Below are 22,053 nucleotides of genomic sequence, written 5' to 3' on the forward strand. Positions count from 1 at the left end.
GACCCAGAGGTGGTTTGACTTCTCTCAGCATTTCCAAAACAAAAAGCTAACTCTGTTCCTGTGAGATGAATAAAGAGAGGACTGTTCCTTTATTTGGTCTGTGCTGAAAGAAGATAAACATGCTGCACAGCTCAGTCCTCTCCTCTTTACATGAATTTAAATAATGAAAATCCTCAGATATGAGCTGAACAGGAGTAAAGTAAACACAGAGAGCAGGAGGAGCAGGAGGAGCAGGAGGAGCAGGAGGAGCAGAGCGCCTCAGTCAGGCTGTGGGAGGAGCCACAGACGGAGCCCGTGCTTCGCTCTGAGGTGACAGAGACACAAACCTGGCAGAGAACCTGACAGACAGCACAGGTGAGGTAGGTAGGGGCAGGGTTGGCTGGTGTGTAGCTGTGTCATTGTAAAGACTGAGCACAGACTGAGGTGGAGATGGCGGCGCCCATGCGTGTGCTGGTGACCGGGGGATCGGGGCTGCTGGGTAAAGCTGTGGAGCATGTGGTGCTGAAGGAAGGAGGAAAACTGGAGGGAGAGGAGTGGGTCTTCCTCTCCTCGAAGGATGCAGATCTGACGTGAGTTCCTCTGAGTCCTGTTTCTAAAACATACCTGCTGGTTCAGTCTGGTCCCGTCAGAGGCTGCAGCTAAAAACCCACGGCTCGGTTTCTCTGGAGCTCTTCCTGCAGCTCACTGAGGTCTGTGTTTTCAGGGGTCTGACACCTGTTCAGGTTAGGCAAACAGTAGTTCAGTTTACAGGTCAGTTTATAGGTCAGTTTATAACTCCTGGTGTCTGTGGGTGGAGCGGAGGAAACAGTGAATGGGGAGAAGTGCAGAGAGTGGATTTGGCTGATCAGTGAGTTTAGAGAGAAAAGTCTTTGGTAATGAAAGGGAAGCCTCTTACCAGCCCGACCAGAGGAGGTTTGGTCCGTTAAGTTGAGTTGAGATGAGATGAATATTCGTCCACAGCAGGAGGATGAAGCAGCGGATGTTGGGATGAAAAACTGTTACACCTCGATTTGTAGATTCAATCAAGGGTCATTAGCTCTCCATCATCCAGACCTGGATAAAAACAGGATCAGGACCAGAGTAAAATCTTTCCATGATAAAAAGATGCATCATAATTCAAACACATTCAAATAGACTGCAGTGAACTATGTAAATACACAAATACAAATAAAGTTTTTCCTAGCAGCACCTCAGTGCATAAAGACACATGGAACAAGACAAAACAACGCGCTAAACTTTGCTTTTTAAACGGCATCAACTCACCTTTACACCTCACTGACAGACAGGAAACAGTGTGACAGGAACTGGACATAGAAAGCATTAAAATCAGTTCAACACATTAGAAGAAACAGGCGTAAAATCCTGTGCTAACTGTTCCATGTAAAGCAATGGGAATGGCGATGCTATCAGTTAGCGTGACTCACTGTTAAGGAGATTAAACTTGAAATTTAAAAAAATGCTCCACTGTTGGGCTGGTATTCAGCCTCCAAACTTTCTAAAACTAAATTCTGTTAGTTTTAGAAAGTTTCAAAGGTTAAGACAACTTTAGAGGTTGGACGTACCTGCAGCCTCTGATTCACCAGCTCAGCTCACACCCGCCCTGCTCGTTCAGACCTGATCAAAAACTGCTGGAATTCAACTTTTGCACATTTGGATCTTAATGAGGTTTTAAGTAGAGCTACAATATGCAAAAGCAAGAAGAGGGAGTGTGACAAAAAGCAAAAGTAGTGATGATCAAAAGTTTAAGACCATCGCTCAAAAAGTTACAAAAAACTCTCCAAACCAGAAGAAAAGTTTTTCTCAGTAAGATTCAGTAATGAGCAGCTCCACCGTTCCTGTTATTGATGGCAGTGTTTCCAGGAAGCTTTTGGAAACATTTCTCCAAGTGGTGAAGACGGCTTCATGAAGGGCATCAACTGTCTGGAACTGACGGACATTTTTAAAAAGTTTCCCTCGCCACCCATCCACAAATGTTCTCAGTGTGATTTAAATCAGAGGAACATGGAGGATGGTCCAAAGAGTGAAGTTATTCTCCCTGAAGAAGTCCTTCATCAAGCCAGCACTGTGACCTGCAGCGCTGTCCTGTTGAAAAACCAGCTGTTATTTTTTATTTATTTATTTATTATTTATTTTTATTTTTTAAATTATTTTATTTTTTTATTTATTTTTTATTTTTTTTATTATTATTATTATAATTTTTATTTAATTTTATGTTTTTTTATCAAAAAAAGAAGAAAGAAAATAGAAAAACCAGCTGTTCCCACACAGACCAGGGCCCTCAGTCATGAAGGACGCCCGCTGCAACATCTGCACGAAACCAGCTCCACCTGAGCCATTTGACCACCCTGCTCCACCTGACCGTTTGACCACCCTGCTCCACCTGACTGTTTGACCACCCTGCTCCACCTGAGCCGTTTGACCACCCTGCTCCACCTGACTGTTTGACCACCCTGCTCCACCTGAGCCGTTTGTCCACCCTGCTCCACCTGAGCCGTTTGACCACCCTGCTCCACCTGACTGTTTGACCACCCTGCTCCACCTGAGCCGTTTGTCCACCCTGCTCCACCTGAGCCGTTTGACCACCCTGCTCCACCTGAGCCGTTTGACCACCCTGCTCCACCTGAGCCGTTTGACCACCCTGCTCCACCTGAGCTGTATGACCACCCTGCTCCACCTGAGCCGTTTGACCACCCTGCTCCACCTGACCGTTTGACCACCCTGCTCCACCTGAGCCGTTTGACCACCCTGCTCCACCTGAGCTGTATGACCACCCTGCTCCACCTGAGCTGTATGACCACCCTGCTCCACCTGAGCCGTTTGACCACCCTGCTCCACCTGACCGTTTGACCACCCTGCTCCACCTGAGCCGTTTGACCACCCTGCTCCACCTGAGCTGTATGACCACCCTGCTCCACCTGAGCTGTATGACCACCCTGCTCCACCTTACTCAGGTCCAAATGTGCAAAATGCATATTCTAGCAATAATTTAACAGGTCTTTAGATTTTGATCAGGTCTGTAGGTTTTAGTATGTGCATCATATGTAATTCTGACTGACCACGCTGGGTCATGTGACCTGCTGACGTAAAACTCAACGTGCGACGTAATCGAGTAAAAAGAATTTCCAAACCATCTCCTGCACGAGCAGTGCCGACTATTGTGGCTGAAATTCAGTCTGTAGTTGGTAGTATGTGAAAACTTGCAAAATCTTTACCACCATCTGCTGGAATGAGTCAGTATTACAACTACAACACAACAACACTAACGTTATACAGACGGTGAGATAAAAGTGAAGTGATGAGACAGAAACACCGTAAATCTCGTCACCTCTGGTTGTAAAAGAGGAGTTTACTTCTACAGATTCATTAAAGCTCATATAAACAATTAATTAGCTTATTTTAATGTGGATTATATGGAGGGTTTTTTGTATCAGCTGTAAAAATAAAAAGTCCATCCCTTCCAGATTTTTTAAAATAAACGATAAAACTTTTGGTGCAAGATTAAAAATTAAAAATGATGAGTCTGTTGTGATATGATTCACAAAATAACCAACCAACCGTCAGACTCATTAAAGTACGCAGAGCCTGCTACATGCTACATGCTACATGCTACATGCTACATGCTACATGCATGGTTGTAGCGGTTTGGGAAACATCCAGAGGTTTTTCCACCCAGGTCAGACACAGATCTTTACAAAGTCTGATGCTGGACTCTGAACAGGGATCTGGATCAGACCAAGGCCGTGTTTGAGAGGTACCGCCCCACACACGTCATCCACCTGGCTGCTAAGGTCGGAGGGCTCTACCTGCACATGAGGGAGAACCTGCACTTCCTGGTGAGATGATGATGTCATCCACAGCTGACTGTGGGAGTGGGCTCACCTGTTTCACCTGTTCTCACAAAGTCTGCCACACTTTCCCAGAGAGACAACCTCAAAATCAACGACAACGTTTTGGAAACGGCCCACCAGACGGGAGTCACCAAGGTGGTGTCCTGCCTGTCCAGCTGCATCTTCCCCGACAAAACCACGTACCCCATCGACGAGACCATGGTGAGCCTGCGCTGTGGCGTGGTCTGATCACATGATCCTGTGAGCGTGTTTCACCTGAAAGTCTGTCTCTCAGATCCACAATGGACCCCCTCATGACTCCAACTTTGGATACTCCCACGCTAAGAGGATGATCGACGTCCAGAACAGGTAAGCAGCTTTGCTTTGCAAATGTGGGTGTGGTGCAGGGGCACAGGTGGAGCATCCATCCATCCTCAGCTAAACAAACCTCTGCAGACGCCACACCTGTTCAAACATGGAGCTCCCCTCTCCGTCATCTGCTCCTTTGTGGAGGAGCGATGGTCCAGAGGGGCCGAGACACGCCGAGCCTGTTCACAAACCAGTTTCTGACCCGGAAAGTTTCCCCATGTTTGATTTGGCCTTTGTGTGTGTGTGTGTGTGTGTGTGTGTGTGTGTGTGTGTGTGTGTGTGTGTGGTAACAGGGCATACTTTGCTCAGTATGGTCGTCGTTACACAGCTGTCATCCCCACCAACGTGTTCGGCCCCTACGACAACTTCAACATCGAGAACGGCCACGTGCTGTCAGCGCTGATGAACAAGACGTACAAGGCCAAAAGTGAATAACACACACACACACACACACACACACACACACACACACACACACACACACACACAGCCTAACGTGGTGAATGTGTGAACCTCTGGCTGAGCTGAGTCTTTTCTGACGGCAGAGGAAGGAACTCCTGTGACGGTGTGCGGCTCTGGAGCCCCGATGAGACAGTTCGTCTACTCTCTGGTGAGTTCCCCTCACAGTCAAACTGTTTCTGACCTGCACGCTGACACAGAGCGGACACAGAGCGGACACAGAGCAGACACAGAGCAGACACAGAGCAGACACAGAGCTGACACAGAGCGGACACAGAGCAGACACAGAGCAGACACAGAGCAGACACAGAGCAGAGCTGACACAGAGCGGACACTAGGCCTGTCACGATAATCAATAAATCAATGAACCGAACGATAAATAAAAACGTCCTGGGTAAGTTTTCCAGCCTGGATAAACTGACACGTGCTGCATGTTTGTTTTCCTCCTCTCTTTGGACCAAAGAGGCTGAATGAGAAGATGGCTCACTACGTCTATCTTTCCTAACATCGGGGTGCAGAGGTTCTTTAGCAGATTTAGCAGATTTATAGCAGAGTGAGCATCTGTCAAAAATGCGATCTTTGGGGTGAAGACAGGGCTGCTGGCGCGTACACACGGAGAGAGCTGAAGCAGCGTCCTGAGGGGTAAGGAGGAAACACACGCTAATATGAGTGATGGCACCAAAGATACAGTTCTTAAGCCGCCTGCCACAGTCCCAGTGTGGGAATATTTAGTTTTTATTAGAATGAACAAAGTGTGAGCTCATGAACACCAACGAGCTGATATGTGGCATTTGTTTGAAAATAGTGGCGACGAAGAAGAAGAAGAAGGGGAGGTGCAGCGGAGCCTTGTTCTTTGACAATCCGCTCTTACTGAGGCTTTTGGTCGGCAAAGGAAATAGAAATAAAAGCTCCACATGGTGGCGCTCTAAGACAGATACATTACCAAAGAAATGCAGCCCTTCAATACGGTTAAAGCCAGAAATGTTAAAAATGTTTGACAGACAGTACGGATTGACTGGGAAGAAGGACATGTTACAAACAATTCAGGAACTGTATAAACTCCCTTTTATTTAGGCCAGAGTTTTTATTGTTTTTTTTTTTTGGAGTTTTGTTTTTTCTTTAGAGACAGGGCCTATGTTTTATTGTTTTTGATTAGTATTAATTATTTTCATTGACGTGTATTTTTTTTCTAAAAGAGTCCATTTCATTTTCATTGTATTTTTTTCTCTTTCTTGTTTGTTAAATTTATTATATTTTTTGTTTAATTTATTTTATTTTAAAGATCCTGACCTTTTAATTACAGTTAAATACTCTTAAGAAATTAAAGTTTCTTGCTTTTGATATGGTGTACTCACTTTATTATCCCATTTATCATAATTACATCAATGAAAAAATGGAAAAAAAATAAAAAAAAATATTGACAATAATATCATTTATCAGCAAAAATATTTTGGAAAATTATCGTCTAGTAAAATTTGTTATCGTGACAGGCCTAGCTGACACAGAGCTGACACAGACACAGAGCAGAGACAGAGCAGACACAGAGTGGACACAGTCTGTGTGTGAACGCTCATCATGTCTCTCTCCTCAGGATCTGGGTCGTCTGATCGTTTGGGTCTTGAGGGAATACGATGAGATCAGTCCCATCATCCTCTCAGGTCAGTACAGAGAGTTTCCACCTTCAGATCGTTTCAGACTCTGGCTCCACCTCTAACTGATCATCTCCTTCCAGTTAACGAAGAGGATGAAGTCAGGATCAGAGACGCCATGGGGATGATTGTGGAGGCTCTGGGGTTTGAAGGAGAAGTCAGAGTATCCTTTTCATGGAGCTGATGTGAGTCCGTCTGTAAACCTGGTCTCTCCTTGACCCTGAACCTCAGTACGACACCAGTTTGTCTGACGGTCAGATAAAGAAGACGGCCAGCAACGCCAAGCTGAGGCGTTACCGCCCTGACTTCACCTTCACGCCTCTGAGAGAAGGTCAGAGTTGACAGAAAGCAAAGATGGAGCCTAACCAGCAGTTACCTCTGTCTGTGCTGCTGAACGCAGCACCTGAATGAATTTCTGCATCATGCTCAGTCTGCTGTTTCTCTCTGCAGCCATCCAGATGACCTGTGACTGGTTTGCAGCAAACTACGACAGCGCTCGGACATGAGGAGACCACGCAGCTCTGCAGACCAACGCCAGCGCTGGCTGTGGAGGATGCTGGGGGATCTCATCAAACTGGAGCTCAGTGCTCTTCAGTCCTGTTTGCTCTGTTTTACTTTTAATGATTTGTTTTAATAAAGCTCTTTGTTTCAGTCTCCTTCGGTTTTTATCAGTTATAGTTTTTGCTGAAGCTGCAGCTGTTCAACCTGTTTCTGACACAGATTAATAAGCAGAGTTAAATGGTTTTATTGCAGTGTGAGCTCAAAAAACTCATGTTCCCTGTGTGAGTCAGAGCCCTGGTCGGGGTAAAAAAAGTGTCAGACAGGAAACAGGAAGTGGTCTGACTGTTTGCTGATCAGAGGTCATGAGGATGCTGAGTCCGTGTGGGAGAGGCACCAGGAGATTTTTATATTTTAGTTTTTATTGTTTTGTTAGTTTATTGTCAGTTTATTGTGTGTGTGTGTGTGTGTGTGTGTGATCACGCTACACACACACAGAGTTTACGCAGCAGACAGCGTCAGGAGGTTTGAAGGGTTTTTGGACCAACAGGGCGACACTGAGGTCATGTCCACACGTAGCTGGGTATTTTCAAAAACGGTTATCCCCCCTCGTTTGTTTTTAGAAACACATCCGTCCACAGGCAGCGGGTAAATCCGCCGGTGAACGCAGCTCGAGGCCAAACCCATGATGGGCAGCGTTTTCCTGACGTAAAACCTGTGGCAGCCAATCAGAAAGAGCCCCGTCATTCAGCTGTGACACTTCAAATCTGAAAACTCTGTTTCCCGGCGTCTACACGAAAACATGAAACCAGAGTTTCCCAAAATCTTCACTTTGGTCAGAGTTTTTAGAAAACATTGTTTTCAGTGACATAAAGCTGTGGTTTCATGTGGACAACAGACGTAAAGGCATAAAAATATATGTTTTTTCCTAAATACGCAGCTACGTGTGGACATGGCCTGAGCTGTGAGATCACATGACTGCTCTTTCTCCAATCAGGGCTGTGATTGGCTGACTGGTTCAGCTCTGATTTTAACCACGCTCTGTTTCCAGGTTTTATCAGACTGATTCACAGATGTTGAATTCACCACTTCTGTGTTTTTCAGTGTTTGAAATGATTTGCTGCACATTTTCTCCTGGAGATGAACTTCCTGTGTTAAACTCTCTGAACTAGAAATAATAAAATAATCAGCCTGTTGGGTTTAGACGCAGGGAGAAAAACGGGGCGGTGTTAAGGTTTTGAATTTTATTTAAAAAAAGTTTCTACATCAGAAAAACAAGTTTTTGTTTGGATCTTTTTTTTTTTTCTGTCAGCATCCGCTCACGCCAACGCTCCAACCGTGAAAAACACAGATTCTTCATGGGGAAAGGTTCGTCTCCACCTGAGCAGACGGTTTAAACCTCCGACCCTCACGTCCAGCACCAAGTCGACTAAAGATCCGGCTCCCGGGACCAAAGCCCGCCCCCTGGTGTTTGTTCGAGGCTCCGCCCCGGCGCCGGCGGCCGCTCACTCAGTGAGGTAGAAGTGCATCTTGTCGTTGACGTTCTTGCGCTCGGGGTTGAGGCGCTTCAGGATCTGAGCCAGCACGTTGACCGTCTGCTCGCTGCTCAGACCCGTGCGCTTGGTCTGGAACTTCTTCAGCAGGTCTTTGGTGGTCATCGGTTTACGAATCAGGTACCGCCGCACCGCCTCCTCCGTCAGCTGCACGTCACTGCGGGGCAGAGGGGCGGGGTTTAATCCAGCTGACCTAGTCAGGCCCAGGCCTGTGATAACGCGTCTGTGTCTGTGTGCGAGCGCGGCGGGAGATGATGACTCACCTGGAGCTGGGCGTGGACTTCCCTGACGGCGGCTGAGGCGTACTCTTCCCAGAAGGCACTGGGCTCTGGCTGCTGGGCTCCATCTTCAGCCTTTTGGCGGCCGGTGAGTCGGTGCCCGGACCCTGGGTCTGCCTCTTACCTGTGAGAGAGACGCCATGTTTAACCCTTTCCTGTAACCGCAGGAAGTCACCCTGTGCGGCGCTAACATCAGAGCGTGGAAACGTGTGGCGCCCACCTTGCTCCAGTTTGCTGGCTGCAGCTCGCAGAGTGTTGGAGGTGGTGGCAGCGTCTATGGAGGGCGTGCCGGGGCGACTTCCTGTCCTGGAGCTCCCTGCAGAGCCACGCCCTCCTGCACGTTTGGGAGGCGTGCGTTTCTTCTGCGAGGAGCAAATCAGGAGGAGAAAAGTTTGAGGAGAAATAAAGAAAAACTAAACGTCAGGAAGGAGAAATCATCCGTTAGTGATTTACCATGAACAGAGCAGAGGCCGTCTCTCCCTCGATGTCACTGTCGTCTGAGCTGTCCGACTCCCCGCTGCTGTCTGTGACACACACACACACACACACACACACACACACACACACACACACACACACACACACACACACACACACAGTTAAAGCCAGGAGGAACAGCTTCACACTGAGTTTCTCTGAGTTTCTCTGTGACCTCTGCACCTTTTTTTTTCTTCTTCTCCGTCTGGACCGGGGTCTTCTTCCCCTCCTCCTCTTCCTCCTCCTCTTTCCCCTCCTCTTCATTCGGCTTCTCCTCCTCACTCTCCTCCTCGCTCTCAGACGCCTCGTCAATCCCTGCACCGTGAACCAAAGCAGAGAGGAGACATGTTGGAGCTTTCTGATCAGACCGTGATCTCAGTCGAAGGTAAAGGAACGCGCTGACCAACCTTTGGGGTGCTCCTCGGTTTTGCTCGGCTTTCCCTTCTCTGGCTCCTCGTCTGAGCTGTGTCAGGAAGGAAACAACATTTTTAAAACAGAAGAAACTTCATAAAGACAGAGACTGGTTCATGCAGACGCTCTAAGTACCCACCTGCTTTCATCCGACATGTAATCCACCTCCAGACCCTCGTAGTCGCCGTCGTCGCTGTCCTCCCGCGCCTCGTGCTCGTTGCTCTTTCTCTTCTTCTTTCCTTTTCCTTTCTTGTTGTCCTTCTTCATCTTGGTTTTACTCTCTCCATCTGTCCAGCAGAAGGAGGAGGTGCAGGTGAGGAGGAGAAGACCTGGTTCATGAAATCAGAGGAGAGCACTTCTCTCTGCTCCTACTTCCTGTCCCTCTGGTCTTACCGTCCCCCATGCTGTCGTCACTGTCGTCGCTGCTCATCTCCAGGTCTTCCTCCAGGTCGTGGATGCGCAGGTCGCCCCCCCTCCCAGCAGACTTCTTCTTCTTCTTCCCAGACTTCTCGCCCTCGCCCTCCTCGTCCTCCCCGGGCTCCTGCTCCCTGAGTCGTCTCTGCAGCATGATGCTGAAGTGATTCACCACTTTGTTTCTCCTGCAGAGGGAAACACTCAGGATCAGAGTTTATAAATATATGTTATTGGTATCAAAGCGACTGCTCCTCCTCCTCCTCCTCCTCCTCCTTCTCACCGGCCCCACTCCTCCTCGGCCTCCTCAGCAGTCAGAGTCCGGTGCTTGGCCAGGGGGGTGAAGTTGTACCAGCCGTGTACGGGGAACGCCTCGAAGGCTCCGTCAGGACACTGGGTGAAGATGTAGTAGGAAGCGTTTTCTGTGACACCGCCCTTCTTTTGACCTTTGAACCTGAAGCAAACACAGATTCCTCAGCAGGTCTTCATGACAGATCCCTGCTCCTCACTGCACAGCTCCTGGCTCCTCACCTCTTGCCTGCTTTGCCGTTGACCTTCAGGATCCAGGGCTGGTCCTCCACTTTGAACTCACGCGTCACGATGCCAAACTTCTTCCTCCGAGCTTCCTCTCGCTGCTTCTTACCAAACTCACTGCCAGCTGCTCCCTCCTGCGTCTCCTCCTCTCCGTAAATCCGCCGAGCACTCATGTCCCTCTCCATACGAGCCTGGGAGAAGGAGGAGGGATAAGTTTAGATGCTGCGGCTTTTATTTCATTCATCATGAGCAGGCGCTGGAGCTCACCTGGGTCCAGTTGGAACAGTTGACTCTGTCTCCTGCATTGAAAGCCATGATGTTGTACTTCTTGCTGGTGTTTCTGTGACACAAAGAGAAAACAGACATGTTTTACCTGCTCTCTCCTGCTGAAGAACACATAACGCTGCATGTTTTTATTTCCTCTCTCACAGAGCTCAGCAGTCACAGATTAAAAGGTAACGTCTGTTAATGTCACTCACTTGGGGACGCGCACCGTGTACTCTGTGGAGCCGCTGCTCCCCTGAAACAGAACAATCAACCTGTCATTCAATGCCTGATGTTGGAGCACAGATTTCTATAGGTGAGTAATCTCACTGCTGATATGAAAGGAATGCAAAAGAGCCAGTTTTTCCAAAAGATAAAGTAACAGGTGTGGATCCTATTTTTCTCCACATGACAGCATGTGAATAATACCCTGTTAACACAGATCATTTAAAAACAGAATCTGGTTTTTATATCTTACATCCTTTTTAGTATTTTTTTTAATCCAATATCTATTTAATAAATCTCTTTAAGTGTAATACTCTGTTTAAAACCTTTACTTAGTCTAATATCTGTTCAGAATAGCTCATCTTGCCTTGTCTACCTCCTTATGTAAATAGTTCTTATCTGGTTTAGTACTTATTGCTTGGCACTTACTGATATTTAATCACTTATTTTATTGTCTGTCCCTGCTTCATCTTATTTCCAGCTGCTGTATTATGTAAAGAGCAGCTGTAATACCAAGTTTCCTGTTTATTTATAAACAGCATAAAAGGAAGGAAGACCAGTGGAGCTCTTCATCCACTTGTGCAATTTTTGATAAAGAACTATAATAATGTTAGAATCCCGAATCAAATTTCAGTATTTTATGACATTTTAGAAAATACCTTTAAACAAGAAGATACAAGGGCGAAGTTAAAATGGGAAGAAGAACTTAATAAACATATATCAGAGGACACTTGGAAGGAAATGAATAGGAATGTACACACAACTACAGCATCTCCTTACTGGAGAGAATACGCATGGACGTTACTTCATTACACCAGTGCAACAAGCTAAATACAATAATTAAATATTATCTAACTGTTGGAGGGAGTGTGGTGAGCCACACGCCAATCTTAGTCATATCTTTTGTTTTTGCCCATCATTAGGAAATTAAAACTGTCTTTAACTGTGTTATTTATTTGAATATAGACTTTGTGCTCTCAGGCAAAACTGTGAATAAAATACAAAATGACAGTGATAAATATTTGTTAAGGACACTGAGCATAACAGCACTGAAACAGATAAAAAGAAACTGGCTGCAGAAAACCTGTCCCCTGATAGTTAAATGGAGGGAAACGGTGCAACAAATATACCAGATGGAGGAATTAACTTATTATTATTAAAATATGGTCTAAGTGGTCATTTTTTAATCACACGGTCGTGGTGTAATGAATTGAAACAACTGAATTGTGATTGTTTTATGTTGGGGCTGACAGTTAACTGGGGAGCACTATATGAACTTTACCTGGAGAAATGTCCTGTTTGTAAATACTCTATGTTTGCTTTGTCATAATGTTCAGAAGGTGTGAAAATTTGAGAAAATACAGTTGTCAGATTTTCATAAATCTAAAATATTTTTGTATACATTTAATTGTAAATGTAGAATCTTATATATGGCAGCACTTTAAACTTGGACGCTAAATATTGTTATTATTTATCTTTCTGAACACATTAAATGTCACTATCACAGGGTGATGCACACATTATTTATGTATAAAAATGGTTGTCATCTCTACATAGGTCTCTTCAAAAGGGCAACGAAAGTTACGATATGATGAAAATAAAAAGTATTTAGAAAATACGAAGTTTCCCCTAGGGTTAAAAAAGTATTTCTGATTGTTGATTTAACTAAATCAAACAATGACTCTAACTGAAACATGGGAAACATTAAAGCAGATACAGGAGAAAACTTACCAAGGAAGTCATGATGGATGGGACTTGGTTTTTCACACCAACAGTTCTTCAGGTTAGTCAGACTCACTGCAAACAAACAGCTTGGTGAGACATGAATCTGATGAGAGTAAAGGAAGCTAACTCCTCAGTTAGCATCAGGAGGAGACGTTAATTCGCCTCCGACTGAACAAACAGTTTTAATGTTTCTGAACAACAAGCAGTTAACGGGTTGAGTCTAACAGTGTTGACTAACGTGTGTCAGAGGTTTAAAATGCGCTAAAATAAGAATAAACACCGTGTCCCGCTGTAAAAACTTGTTCACTGAGCGGTTTATTGTTGTTACACGTTAGCATCGAATGCTAACACGTTTAGCTCTGTAACGTTCGCGGTTAAATCAACGTTTTACTCAAATGCGTTGATTTTACAAACAGACGCGTCAAAAACATTGATTGTGTGCTTCTTTACCAAAATTCAACCCGGAATATGTCAAAAAACACATTTAAACGTTTATCTTTATCGCCAATTTACCGGTGCGTAGACTCCTGTGTAACAGTCCTGCTCACAAACTGAGTCGACGGGAAACTCGGGCAGCGCCAATGGTTCCCAGCTGCTGTGTAATCTGTTTCCGGAGTAAAGTTTCTTTGATAGTTTTGCTTTTTAAAAATAAAAAGTGTATTTTCTTTAAATCAGGCTTACAGTTCCCACTGTACAACCACTCTAACGTTCAGAGTGTGGAGGTCTTGTCATAATGTGACGCTCCGTATGAAACGGTGCGACAGGATTTTAATCCAAAATATATGAAACACTGCCACCAAGTGGCCAAGTTGTGTCAACACATTCCTGTACATAAAGAATATCAAAAGGCCTTCTTGGTTGATAAGTTTGTCATGTTTTTTGCTTTTTATGTGCAAATATGTTGACACATTGATTTTTTTTCTTTTTAAACTCAGTGTAGAAAGTAGGGACCACTTTTATAGTGAAAATCCTCTTTCCTCTTCTCACTCCCCCTCACCTGTGTCCCTGCTGCAGCCAGCTCACCTTTAACCTTTCAAGACCAGTGGAGCTGGCTGGGAGGATGTGGCTCCAACAAGAAGACTCAGAATTTAACTTCTATGCCTTCCTTTATTGAAACTTTGTTATGGACTTATTTTATGATGGTTATATCCAAATTTTTGGATTAAAAAAAATAGTTTTTCTAACTTATCTTTGTTATATTTTGATGACAATATAAGGAGTCTTTATAACCCTTTTCCTTTTCATAGAAATCCATTTTCCAGGATTGGATTAAAGCTTTAATCTGGATTATCACATCCTCCTCGTCTGTCCGTACACACAGCCATTTGAGCTGGTCAAGTTTCTGAGACCAGTTCATCTTAAGGAAACAGCTCCAGCAGCAGTCAGTTATCTTTCACTTATTCTTTGAATCTGGCTCATTTTGCAGAGATATCCTGATATTTCAGGGTTTCACCTGCTGCAGATCCACAGTGATTGGTGACCTGAGAGATTCTTTAAGGACAAAAAAAACTCATCTGCTCACGGTTTACTATCTATATCATTATACAGTCTGCTGGGAAACAGGTGGAGGCCCCACCACCACTGGATGTGTGAAGGAAATACCTCAGAGACTTCTGATAAGGCCATGAAGATATTCAGAAAGAGGCTTGTTGTGCCAGCTGTAATTATGACCATTAGTGTCATAAATCAGAGAGTGATGGATTGTTCCAGAGAAACACAGAGAGGAACTTGGCCATGCGTCAAAACAATCAGAGCGTTACACGTCAAAGAGAAACTGAAACATGGTCATCTGTCATTTCCAGACTTTTCTATCGCTGGTTTAAGTCATGTGTAACTTTAGACCCTGGGTGTGGGAATTAAAGGAGCAGTTCAACATAAAACAGATAAACATCAAATTTACATTAGAGCTGTCAAAACACACACATTAACAAAGATTAATCCTACCATCATGATTAATCTGATTAAGCACTTTAATACAATTAATTCATCTGCTGCACAGGATGAATCAAACCCCTGAAATGTCTCCGGCAACACGTTTTGGGCAGTTTTTCCAAGTAGATAAGAGCACAAAAGAAAAAATATCAACATGAAGAATCATTCACACTCTGCAGGAAGCTTTTCTGCTAGCTCTTTGGCTAACATGTCACCCTGCTCAGGACAAACCGTCCTCAGGAAACACCAGGCCTCAGTCGGTCTATCTGTTTTAACATTCAGGACTCAAGTTTTACTAAAGTTTTACAAGTTGTCTCTCAACATGAGCTGTTAAAGTGTTAAATTAACACATTAAGAGCAGAAATATTTCCTTCTCTCTCAGGTCTGTTTGCTCAGGCAAAATGAAACATGAATTATAAAGATTAAAATAAATATTTCATCATGATTAATCAGATTAATCACAGCGACCCTGTGATTAATCTGATTAATCACAGGTTTCCTGCTCCCTCTGTTCGTCTGGACTCATCTTTTCTTTCTTACCCTGTGTTTTTAGACTGAATACACTCTTAGGTTTTCTTCTTTCTGTGTTTCCTTTGTGTTGCATTGTGTCGTCTGTAAACCCACTGGTGTTTATTATTCACAGCACATAATGAAACCATCCCACAAACATTTGCTTCCTGACCCAAAAACAGAGAGTTTTATTTTTCTGTTTACTGTAAACGGCTAAAACATCCTCTTCTTGTGAAATGCCAAATTATTAAAGAGAAGTACCATTTCCTTATTTTTGGCTTCATACACCCAAACAAACTCAGACATGTGCCTGGTGGAGCGCGAACAGCTGACCTGAGACGACCTGCCGCCAGTCATGGTGTTAGTAACAAGAAAAGCTTTTCTCTGTTTCACTGACTTCAGATCAGGCTGACGTCACTTTCATTTCACAGTTCTTTGAAAGAGAAGAGTTTGTTTGATTTCCAGAGAGTGGCACTGACTTCCAGGTGTTCTGCTTTTAGCTCAGGAGGCTAACACGGTACGTCCCCGAGAGGGAGTCAGCGCTGAGGTGAAACACAGGTGTTAGAAAGAAAACCATGAAGGAGGTCTGTGTCTGTAAATAGCTTCAGAGTTACCAGACACTAAGCTTTTCTACTAGCTTAGCTTTTTTACTAGCCACTTAGCATTTCCAACAGCCACTTAGCATTTCTACTAGCCACAGCATTTCTACTAGCTTAGCATTTCTACTAGCCACTTAGCATTTCCAACAGCCACTTAACATTTCCAACAGCCACTTAGCATTTCTACTCGCCACTTAGCATTTCTACTAGCCACTTAGCATTTCTAATAGCTTTGCATTCCTACTAAACACTTAGCATTTGTACTAGCTAAACTTTTTTTACTAGCTACTTAGCATTTCTACTAGCCACTTTGCATTTCTACTTACCACTTAGCATTTCTTCTAGCCACTTAGCATTTCTACTCACTGCAAAGCATTTCTACAAGCCACTTAGCATTTCTTCTAGCCACTTAGCATGTCTACTGGCCACTTAGTATTTCTTCTAGCCATTTAGCATTTCTTTTAGCCACTTAGCATTTCTTCTAGCCATTTAGCATTTCTTCTAGCCACTTAGCATTTCTACTCACTGCATAGCATTTCTACAAGCCACTTAGCATTTCTTCTAGCCACTTAGCATTTCTACTGGCCACTTAGTATTTCTTCTAGCCATTTAGCATTTCTTTTAGCCACTTAGCATTTCTTCTAGCCATTTAGCATTTCTTCTAGCCACATAGCATTTCTACCAGCCACAGTTTTGTCATTTAGAAAACTTATCACATGCATTGAGTGTTGTACACGTGGTGCTAAGGTCAAGCCTTACATGTTTAAGTGATCACTCCCATGCAAGACCTCCTTCACAGACACACACACACACTGCTGCAGACACACACTCTGCTGCAGACACACACACACACACTGCTGCAGACACACACTCTGCTGCAGACACACACACACACACTGCTGCAGACACACACTCTGCTGCAGACACACACACACACACTGCTGCAGACACACACTCTGCTGCAGACACACACACACTCTGCTGCAGACACACACACACTCTGCTGCTGCAGACACAAAAGCTGAGCTCAGAGAAATTTGTGTCAGTGAACGTAAAGAAAAACTGTGACAGAGCAACAGACGCTCAAACTGAGTCAGTGTGAAAGAGGAGCAACCACAGAGCGTGGTGTGGTTGGCGTGTGTGTGTGAGTGTGTGTGGGTGTTTCTGTATGTTTTATTGTGTGTGTGTGTGTGTGTGTGTGTGTGTGTGTGTGTGTGTGTGTGTGTGTGTGTGTGTGTGTGTGTGTGTTATTATAGGTTAATATATGACTGAGTGTGTGTTGACGGGAAGAAGAACGTGTCTGAGTGTTGTTCCTGTAAGTCAATTATCAGTGATGATAAGGGGGCGGAGCCATGTGGCGGCTGATGATATCATCTCTCTGAGTTGCTTATGTAAAAGTTATAAATAATGTAAAGAGGAGATAAGATCTTATCCTTATATCAGTGAGTAACTTTGAGTTTCTGTATTTTCCGTATGTTGTTGCTCTTCTTTTGTTTTGTAGTCTCTGTGTGGCGTTGTGTCTTTCTACTTCCTGTTTGATTTTGCACTTGGTGCTCCCTGTTTGAGGGGTTGAGTTCCACTTCCTGTCCTGGTGTTTTTCCTGAGGGGAAACATCTGGTTTTAAAAAATGAAGCCAGTGAAGAAGAGCTAAAAACTGCAGTTTGTAGCTTGAGGCTGGCTGCAGACACCACGTACACACCGAGTCCAAAAAGAGGGCGGAGCCTAAAACACCGATTTCACTTTCTGAACACACTATTGGGGAATTTTTCTGTAACTTGGTGTTTTACAAAATATTAAGATCCTGAGTTTGTCTGATGGACGGACAGGTCAGACACCTAAAGCCCGCCTCCTAAGTCAGAAATCTCTGAGATGCGTCTGCTGACGACTGGCTTCATTACTCTGCATCAGGAACAGATGGATGATGTCACAGAGACGTGTTTTTCTCCTCCTGTTGACTCTCTCTGGTTTCAGTTGTGTCTAGGTTTATGTGTGTTCTCTGAAACGTTGATGCGTCCGTTTGTTATGTAACCTCTGAGAAATTAAAGGAACAGCGCTGCCACTTGATCACAGCTTCCTGTTTTCCTATAGTCGCTGCGTTGGCTCTTTGTTTCTGCATCGCCATGACGAATCTTACACAACAACGTGTGAGCTATAAAAGTCTCCTCACACGTGATGCTGAAGCTCCTGATTTCCAGAGCAGAGGAGTTCATTCAGGATTTCAAAGTCATTAAATCACTGAGCCAATCAGCACGGTCAGATTATAATCTGATTACACAGAACACCTGTTGAACCTTTTGGACCCTCAGAAAGAGAAACCAAAAGACAGGAGTTCAGGATCAGGATCTGGATCAGGGTTGCCCCCTCCTTCAGAGTAACACAGCCTGTCCTCTGCTTTAAAACAAAAACATGTTGCAAAACGAGCATAGCTGCAAGAGAGAAACCACACGTCTGTCACTCCCGCCTTCGCTGGTCTGACTCCGCAGACTGAGGGAACAGAGAGTGCCCCCTACAGGATACCTGAGGCATCACCAGCCGATCACAGAGCATCACTCTCAAACACAAAGGTCTCATCAGCCTCTTCTCTCCGTCAGTGACCGCTGTCATGGCTGCAGGCGTGACCTGTGACCTTTGCTGTGAGCTGATGGAGAGGAGGCTCCTCCACAGACCGGCTCCTCCACAGACCGGCTCCTCCACAGGCCGGCTCCTCCACAGGCCGGCTCCTCCACAGGCCGGCTCCTCCACAGACCGGCTCCTCCACAGACCGGCTCCTCCACAGACCGGCTCAGCTTTGTACCAGCAGTCCAAACGTAGTTCAGTGAGGCGTAAAGAGATGAACTTTGGTTTTTTTTTGTGACTTTAAGAGAAAAAGTTAAGCACAGAGGATCAGGAACAAGATTAAATTCAGAGCTGTAGATACTCTGGTGTAAACTGAGAGCTGTGGTTGGATGGAAACAGACCTTTATCTAGATCAGACCCTGAGGCCTGACTTCATTAATCCAGTCTCTCAGACCTGCTGCTGCTCTCAGGGTCTCTCTGTAGCTCAGGTTCTTTGAATAAACCCTGAATCGTATCAGGACTGCTGAAGGGGGTCTGGTTTTTCTATCCCTGTCCCTTTAAGCAGCCTGAGTGTGTCGAGCTCTTCACACACCGTGCAGAGAAGCAGGACGTGGAAACTGGACCGGCTGCTGGGTGAAGAGCTTTTTGTTGTGGGTGCTTTGAGAGTTGAAAGGACTCAGTGTGAGAGAAGAGAAACAACCAGCTGATGATCTCTGAGGGTTTCTGCTGAACGGGGATTTCACTGAGTCCGTTCAGTGGAAGGAGACCGGACAAACACAGTCAGACTCTGAGTCTGCATCAGAGCCAGCTCAGAGCAAAAACTCCACCCTGCATGATGAATGATATCTGCTCTGCAGCTTCATGGTCCCAGAGAGGAGACGGATCAACGCTGCAGAAACAAAAAGACACAGAACTGCACGTTGATCTAAAGCCTTTCAAAGCTGGAGCAGCCAATCAGAGGCCTGGAAAGCTCTGAGTCATCAGTTACCGTGCGGCTCAGGATGAGCACAGCTCAGTTTCACTTTCATCTTCCTTTAAACGCAGCGTTTCTCCCTCTGCAGCTTCACGATTAAGTCAGAGTTACACAGATAGACCTGCATGATAACACACACACACACACACACACACACACACACACACACACACACACACACACACACACACACACACACACACGCACACACACGCACACACACAGCAGAGGGATGTGTGTGGTTTATTTGGGAGTGTCTCTCTTTGTCAAACATGATTTATTTTATTGCGGCTTCAGATTAAAACTCGCGGCGTCTCCAGCTCGTATTGTGTTGGGAACCGCACTCTGCTCTCCTCCCATTGGCCGGCCCTCAGCCAGAGCCTGTGACCACATTTCCCAGAAAGCAGAGGAAGAAAAGAAACTACAGATGGTTGGATCGGTTCCTCCTGCAGAGAAACAGAGAAAATCTTCCTGTGAATCAGTTAAAGCAGCTGATTTCAGTTTCACTCTCACACACTCCTCTCTGGCTGGGGCACAGAGTTTCTGGGGGACGGGGGTTTGGACTTCACTGAAGCTCTGCAGCAGCACAACAAGAGCAAACTGAGGAGCCTCTTTATCCTCAGAGTCAGTTTCTGTGTTTATACCTTTATCGGCCAAAGACAGCCGGGGCATGGAGCAGAGGGCCGGCTTTGAGCCACGTGGTCTGAGTCGCTCCTTCAGGCGCCTCAGAGGGTTTTAATCACATCCTGTCCTATTGTTGAGTCTGTGAGTCCCAGCACTGACGGATCAGATCACATTTCTGACCCAGTGTGTCAGAGCCGGACAAAGACTCCACCTAAAAGCCAGATCTCAGAGTGAAGTCTGACTGTAACCAGCGCAGGGTTTCCTGTGTCCTCATGAGGAGATGTTTTTATTTATGGGTCACATGAGAAATGTTACAAAACACCTCTGTGATGTAAGCGCTCGGGTTTCAGAGGTTTGATCTGGAAACGAAACACTAGAAACCCAGCCTGGAAAGATCCAGAATCAGAGTCCAGCTTCATTATTTTCAGAGCCAAACCGGCACGACTGGGTTAAAGCTATAGTGCATAACATAAAGACAAAAAAAAAAAAACGAAAAAAAAATCCATTCAGTGTATCCGCTGCTAAGCTGCATACTATTTGACCAATCAGAACCGCGCATTGGTCTGTGAGTCCATCCAATCCCCTGTCTCCCTCGCTTCGCACCATCATGCCCATGGTCCCACCTCGTCCTTCCCCACTACCCCTCTCACGTCAGCTAGCTGCTCAGCTACCGAAGCGTCATGGAGCCAGAGAAGACAGAAACCAGGAAGCTGTTACTGTTACCCTCCACAGGCTAATGACTGAACGCTGCTGGTTGAACAGGTCGGCTCTGTCAATAGATGTTAGCATAAGTTAGCCACACATCTTTAGCATTGAAAACTGAGCTGGTGAAGACACGCAGAGAAAGGTAAAGCCTCGCCCACAGTCGGCTCTGCTCTGATCAGCTGATTAGCTTCTCCGGCTAATTCATGGTTTTGATTGGTCTAATTGAAAAAGCTCCCACTGTGTGTTACAAGGAGGATGACTGTCTGTTTGTTACATTTTCTGTTGGAGGGGGCATGTTGTTAGGAGGCGAAGAGGGCGATACGAGCTGGGGGGCGGGGTCTTGGAGCACGGAGGGGAGGGGTGAGTGAGGCTGCGTTTTTCAAATGTGTCTCATCAGACAAACTGGGTTTCAGATCCTAGACCAGAGCTTTAAACCAAAGAGTAAGAAGTCCAGAGTCTAGATTAAAAACTGAACTGTTGTTGGTTGAAATGTGAGCAGGGATGGCGCCCCCTCTGGACAAAGTGTGCAGTAAGAGGTCATGAGTGTCACTGAATGGGTTACTGGACTCAGCTGGGGTCTGAGTGGACTTGAGCGGCCCCCCTGTAGATAAAGTTTTTAGAGGAAAGTTAAAGTTAAAGTTAAAGTTATTGACGTTGTCCACAGGGGGTGCCAAAATCTACACAGAGGAGAAATGAGTCCTGATCTCCTTCAATTGTTTTCTGTCAGATATCAAACTTTTAATCAGGATCAGGTCCAGTCCTTGATCTCCTCTGAGTCCTCCAAAAAATCCAAAGCAAAATGAATTTTCTCCAGTTTGATTGGAGCAACTTTAGAGAGCATCTGATTTAGTTTCTGTGATCCAGTCTGCACGATCTCCTCTGCTGGGGTCTGCACGTCTCTCTGATTAATGTGACACAGACACAAAGTTTGGTTCCCAGTCAGAGTCAGTGTTAAAGTTTGAGCTCTCACTCTGTGCAGTCGTCTTTACTCCTCCTGCTGCAGAGGCTCTGAGACGCCCAGGCTCTCCCTGAGGAGAGGAGGAGCAGGGTGGGGCGGTGTGAGGTGTTGGTGGAGGGGCCGATGATCCTTTGACCTTTTAAACTCACAGGAATAGTCCAGTAGGAAACTGGACCGTGTGAAGGGAGTTCCCAAAGATCGGCCTGAGTTACAGCGAAGCCTGAAGCTAAAGAGCAACAGGAGGAAAACACAGCGGCTGAACCAGATCCTCAGAGCCATAAACGTCTCAGTTACTCTGTTTTAAAACGCTCTGTGGTGTTTGGCCTCGGCTAACTTTCAGATAATGGCTCCACAGCTCAGGCCACACCCACACAGTTACATCATGTCTGTTAGCATGGTTAGCCTCGCTAACACAACAACAACAACAACAACAACAACAAGCTGCATGGTTGATTCTGATGAAATACGTCTGTTTATCCAGAGGAGCAGGCCGACAGGTTTCCCCTGCTCCTCAGA

At 45.4% G+C, this 22,053-nt stretch overlaps 2 protein-coding genes across 2 annotated transcripts; one reads left to right on the top strand and one right to left on the bottom strand.

Annotated features, from left to right (window-relative positions):
- The first annotated feature begins 337 nt into the window (after positions 1-337).
- On the top strand, positions 338-6,857 carry LOC141809779 (GDP-L-fucose synthase-like). Its single transcript, XM_074696966.1, has 10 exons — positions 338-569; positions 3,719-3,833; positions 3,921-4,049; positions 4,123-4,196; positions 4,490-4,623; positions 4,742-4,806; positions 6,247-6,313; positions 6,388-6,467; positions 6,536-6,635; positions 6,755-6,857. The coding sequence occupies exons 1-10, from the start codon at positions 430-432 to the stop codon at positions 6,808-6,810; spliced, it is 960 nt and encodes a 319-aa protein (XP_074553067.1). The 5' UTR covers positions 338-429; the 3' UTR covers positions 6,811-6,857.
- Positions 6,858-8,011: 1,154 nt separating this feature from the next.
- Positions 8,012-13,428, bottom strand: gtf2f1 (general transcription factor IIF, polypeptide 1). Its single transcript, XM_074696965.1, has 14 exons — positions 13,194-13,428; positions 12,687-12,752; positions 10,946-10,986; positions 10,734-10,806; positions 10,464-10,657; positions 10,216-10,386; positions 9,915-10,120; positions 9,661-9,808; positions 9,518-9,573; positions 9,294-9,425; positions 9,087-9,157; positions 8,854-8,995; positions 8,619-8,757; positions 8,012-8,512 (listed from the first exon to the last, which is right to left on the bottom strand). Exons 2-14 carry the CDS (start codon positions 12,696-12,698, stop codon positions 8,308-8,310), a joined length of 1,590 nt encoding a protein of 529 aa, XP_074553066.1. The 5' UTR covers positions 12,699-12,752; positions 13,194-13,428; the 3' UTR covers positions 8,012-8,307.
- Between the last annotated feature and the right edge of the window lie 8,625 nt (positions 13,429-22,053).

This window comes from Halichoeres trimaculatus, unplaced genomic scaffold (assembly GCF_033239565.1).
Source record: "Halichoeres trimaculatus isolate MK-OKI-2021-1 unplaced genomic scaffold, fHalTri1.1 fHalTri1_scaffold_20, whole genome shotgun sequence".
NCBI lineage: Eukaryota > Metazoa > Chordata > Actinopteri > Labriformes > Labridae > Halichoeres > Halichoeres trimaculatus.

Excerpts from the sequence above, each read along its gene's own strand:
- LOC141809779 (XM_074696966.1), top strand. The coding sequence starts at position 430 with ATGGCGGCGCCCATGCGTGTGCTGGTGACCGGGGGATCGGGGCTGCTG. Across the intron at positions 4,050-4,122 it reads ACCCCATCGACGAGACCATG|ATCCACAATGGACCCCCTCA; the intron begins GTGAGCCTGCGC and ends TCTGTCTCTCAG. Across the intron at positions 6,468-6,535 it reads GGTTTGAAGGAGAAGTCAGA|TACGACACCAGTTTGTCTGA; the intron begins GTATCCTTTTCA and ends CCTGAACCTCAG.
- gtf2f1 (XM_074696965.1), bottom strand. Across the intron at positions 10,658-10,733 it reads ACTGTTCCAACTGGACCCAG|GCTCGTATGGAGAGGGACAT; the intron begins GTGAGCTCCAGC and ends TCCTTCTCCCAG. Across the intron at positions 8,996-9,086 it reads CGGCCTCTGCTCTGTTCATG|AAGAAACGCACGCCTCCCAA; the intron begins GTAAATCACTAA and ends TGCTCCTCGCAG.